The sequence below is a fragment of the Pelobates fuscus genome, chromosome 4 (genome assembly GCF_036172605.1).
Source record: "Pelobates fuscus isolate aPelFus1 chromosome 4, aPelFus1.pri, whole genome shotgun sequence".
Lineage (NCBI taxonomy): Eukaryota > Metazoa > Chordata > Amphibia > Anura > Pelobatidae > Pelobates > Pelobates fuscus.
This window is the reverse complement of record NC_086320.1, coordinates 173,513,960-173,518,733: the sequence shown is the minus strand read 5'-3', so window position 1 is coordinate 173,518,733 and position 4,774 is coordinate 173,513,960. Positions and strand designations below refer to the sequence as shown.

At 46.4% G+C, this 4,774-nt stretch overlaps 1 protein-coding gene across 1 annotated transcript; it reads right to left on the bottom strand.

Moving 5' to 3' along the window:
- Positions 1-621: 621 nt before the first annotated feature.
- On the bottom strand, positions 622-3,673 carry FOXQ1 (forkhead box Q1). Its single transcript, XM_063451786.1, has one exon. It carries the CDS (start codon positions 3,124-3,126, stop codon positions 1,819-1,821), a length of 1,308 nt encoding a protein of 435 aa, XP_063307856.1. The 5' UTR covers positions 3,127-3,673; the 3' UTR covers positions 622-1,818.
- Between the last annotated feature and the right edge of the window lie 1,101 nt (positions 3,674-4,774).

Here is a 4,774-nt window from a genome sequence, read left to right as displayed (position 1 = left end):
TTTGGTGGCAGTTTATTTACTAAACTCTGAATTGTAGCGAAATACAATTTAAATGGCAAAATATAGTTCAAAAGATTGTAAAAAATTTAAATATATAATTTAGATTTTAGTGCATAGACAAGGGTGCACAGGCAGAATAAAAGAAATTAGTTAAATGTAGACTGCAGAGGATGGAATAAGTAATATCTGGTCCCATGCATAACTGTACCTGTGACTCTGACAGGAGTTTTAGCAGCCAGCTATTTATGCCTTATTTAGTTTTCAAACTATGATGGCAAACACACTCATTATGGTGTCTGTGATGAAACTATGCAAGAATGTGTATGTTCAGAAGACACATGTGGGTGTTCAGTCTACCACCTATTTGTGGTTTTATTACAGTGGAGATAAGACAAACTGAAGATGATTGAACTTGACAGCCAAGCCTCCTCTTTCTGTTTTCTTGCAAGGTGAGTCCCTTGCCTTCTCATGTAACCAGATCTGCCTCTTTCAGCGATCAGTATGAACTGCTTTTATGGTTTCTCACGCAAATCACATACTTTTATGTAATGAAGTTTATGAAATTCCCTTCAACCATCACAAAGCAAACTGCTGAATCACCATACACGTCACACTGAGGAATTAAAATTACACTTTTATTTGAAAACAAGTCATATTTGTTGGTTCCATAAAATACACATATAAAAACACAAATACAAAATTGTCTGCTTTACTGTGGCAGTGCTAAGGCTTTTTCCCTGTTTTATAGAGAAATAGAATGTTACAGTTATTGCAAACCTGTATCTTAAAGACCATGAGTATAGTTATTGGACCACATTTAATTAGTGGTAAAACCTGCATTTAAAACATGTTTTATTAAAACAGAAATAAATAATTTAAAGGAAAAAAAGTTGTCAATATTTTGGCACTTTGGGTAGTTTGATTACAGCAGAAATGACATTGGAACCTCTAAATGTGTCATTACTTTGGCACAATGCAAATTGTATCTCTTGTCTCAAATATATATATTACATTTACATATTACAAATACTTTGCATAAATGCTGGTCAGAAAAAAACAAATTAAACAACCTCTAGGCTTTCCACTTTTCTTTTTTTTCAATTTCAGATGTCACCCTAACTCAAATAGATTAGGACATACATATAGTCAAACTGTGGTAAACAATTGCCACCATTCGTGTCATGAGAGGTCAAATGGTTAAAACAGACAATGGAAAGAAAAAAGGTGACAACCAATAAAATTGGCTGCTGTCGAGGTAATTTAATGCTTTGGAATTAAACATAAAATACATCACTTAAGTGTAATGTTTCCAAATATGTCTTGGAAGGCACATAGTTTCATAAACCTGACTAAAAGTTATATATAAAAATTCATTTTATCTTTGTCATTTTAAAAAGTGCAGATAAGGATCCTTACACACCTCTTGCATTAAGACTTTTTATTTTAAAGTTTTTCTAACCAGTGCACAGCATGTGGCACACACACCAACAGCAGAGGGTCTGGACCATAAAGTAGACTTTTGGCACATCAGATTGGCTACAAACATTGCATTAGGACTAGCCACATGTATTAAAGAGTTCACTGAGCATCCCAACACGGGTAGGTAGCTATAGTTCAGAAGAGAATGGCTTTAATTACCATGGCACACGTTGTGGTTGGCATTTTATGATTGGGAGTGCCAGAGTGAAGGTAACTCCTCATTAAATAACTTATCCATGTAAACACAGTGGACACTGACAGAAATCACAATGTTAAGAGTGTGGCAGTTAAATACAGAATAACAAACATACAATAAGATGCTGCTCCGGCTGTCATACCTCACCCTGTCATACTAGCAATGTCTGGCCGATAGGGATGGTAAGGGCCGGAGGTCCTCATGGTGGCCAGGAGCTCGGGGCTGCCCCCCACATGTTCAGGGAAGGCCTTGCTGGGGTATAGCGGGGAGTGATGGGGATGGAGGCGGCGGGAATGTTCATCCCTGGGGTCGGCTGAGAGCTGCTGCCCTTCTGTCCGGGGATCCATGAGCAGGAGGAGGGCTTCGGGCAAGCAGTATCGGTAGAGCTGTAAGTGCAGCGAGGCGGCGTTACTGCCGAGAGTGCTGAGCGGGAAGAGGGCTGATGCGGGGTGCAGGGCGGAGGTGGCGGGGTAGGGCATTAGTGGGTAGGAGGAGGAGGGGGCAGAATGGGCAGCGGGGAGCAGAGCACCTGCTGCCGGCCACAGCATCCTCCCACCGGCCGCCCGGGGCTCCGTGTCCTCCCGGCGCTGGAAGGGCTTGCTCAGGATGCTGTCAATGGCAAAGGAGCTGGAGAACTTGGCCCCGGAGCCGCCCTCCCTGGGGCCCCGGCTGCTGGAGGACGGGGGGCTGCTGGCGGTGGAGGGTGAGGGTGATGCTGCCAGGAGCAGGCGGCTGGGGGAGGGTCCCGAGCTGGATGGCCGGGAGGAGGAGGAGGGCATGGCTGGCTGGGAGTGATGGGGGTCCGGCAGCCCCTGCAGGTCCTGCTCTTTGAGGCACTTGGTGACCCGGCTTAACCTCTTCCTGCGCCGCCTGAACACGCCGTCCGCGAAGGTGTACTCGCTGTTGGGGTTGAGCATCCAGTAGTTGTCCTTGCCCCAGGGCCGGGAGGGGTCCCGCAGCACCTTGACGAAGCAGTCATTGAGGGACAGGTTGTGCCGCACGGAGTTCCGCCAGCCCGTGTAGCTGCCCCGGAAGAAGGGGAACTTCTTCATCAGGTAGTCATTGATCTCGGCCAGGGTGAGGCGGCCGGTGGCGGAGTCCCGGATGGCCATGGCGATCAGAGCGATGTAGGAATAGGGCGGCTTGGGCCGGCGGGTGTAGGTCTTGGCTTTCACCCCCTCGGGCCCCGGAGCCCGGTAACCCGCAGCCCCCTCTGCCTCCTCTCCATCCCGGCCTGGCCTCACCTCCCCCTCCTCCTCCTCGCCGGCCAGGCTGCCGGTGTCCGTGTCCAGCTCCGAGTCCCGGGGGCACAGGGCAGGGGTCGGGCTGTTGGCTACAAAGTCCCCATCGGAGCCCAGCTCGTCCTCCCTGCCGGAGAGCGGGGATGCCAGGCTGCCCTCCTGATCGCTGGGGCACACCTTGTCATAGGCTGCCCGGGCAAACACCTCCATCACTGCCGGGGGCTCTAATGCTCAGAGCTCGGTGGGGCAGGGGGCTAGGCTCGGGGTCTGCTGCCTGGAGTCCTCGGAGACGGTAAGTGTCCCTCACTGGCAGCCACACTGCAGGTCACTCATCACTGCCAGGCTCACTGTGGCTAATAGTCTCTCAGCTCTGCCAGTTTATCTGTGGCTAGTAGTCTCTCAGCTCTGCCAGGGTCACAGTGGCTAGTAGTCTCTTGGCTCAGCCAGGCTCGCTGTGGCTAGTAGTCTCTTGGCTCTGCCAGGGTCACAGTGGCTAGTAGTCTCTTGGCTCTGCCAGGCTCAATGTGGCTAGTAGTAGTCACTCAGCAATAAGTGCACAGTCCCGCTGGTATTCCTGGTGCTCGGCACCTGCTGAGAGGAGGGAGATGCCCCACGAATCGTGGTTTGTCAGTATCTTCTTGTTAAGGGACCGTGTGATCCCTTCAGTCTGGTGCTGAGGATTTCCCTCTGATGTGGTTATTGTATCTTTATAATAGAGAGGAGGGAGGAGCTCACCCACTCATACACTTTATCTCCTGCAAATCACAGGCACAAGGGGTGAGGCTAGTGAGCTCTGTGTACATCTAATTACTACTCTAAACATCTGTTTGGGTGTCATTACACCTCTCCGTTTATACATATTCATTAGCTTTAGGACCGCCTACCTGGGAGCTGCACAGGTGTCTCCAGGTGTAACGTGCACTTTGACTAATAGGTGGCAGAGGATCACCAGGTACTGCACATATTTAGATAACACGATTTATAGGTTACACGTTTTAAAGGGACAACTAGAATATTAACCCTGCGAGCGAAAGGTGAGGTGTGGTACTCACATGGTTAAAATAGAACGTACACTCTTCTATTTAGAATGGAACGCACTTATCTATCGTTACATAAATAAAGTGTCATCATGAGTTGTTCACAAACCGCCTTCACCTGCTCTCTTATTTCCACGATTTCTCCTTCATTATTCTGGTTACATGTCCCGCAACAGGTAGGGAATTAATTAACTGAACCTAAAATTGAGAGGGATTCATTTTTTAAACTTTATTTATTAAAGCCAAAATAGCGAAGATCGAGAAGTTCCTACATTCTCAACAGTTATATTTGTCAAGATGCAGAACAGCTTCCAATTGATCAATTTCACTGTTTAGTGAATAATCTCCAATGGCTTTGTTTGGTGACATATTCTTATAAGTGCTTGTAAAACAAATAAACAACACGTATTAACTCATCTATTTAATATCTGGTAAATCCTTAAATCAGATACAGTAAATGCTGCCAGTGAAGAAGAATTAAAGGATTTTATATAGCCTAACAGCTACAATAAAGAAATGAATAGAACTTAATTGGTTGACTCTTCAAACCAGCATGCTTGGAACATTGGAATGCAGATAAAATAGCTGGTGTCTGTCTATCAAAATTATAGAATCCCAAAATACTCTTCTTGCTTTTCCTAGATAACATGTTATCCTCCACTTTCAATACAATCTAGTAACTAATCTATCTCCTGCACCTTGAGACACATATTAACGTACATTAATATTTACTTACCCCTTAAGGATACATGACAGAATTATCCAGACGTGGCATTTTAACAAGGGCCATTTCTTTGCTGGTTGCTGGGGAGCCCCAGGTA

Coding starts and splice junctions, on each gene's coding strand:
- FOXQ1 (XM_063451786.1), bottom strand. CDS start 3,126: ATGGAGGTGTTTGCCCGGGCAGCCTATGACAAGGTGTGCCCCAGCGAT.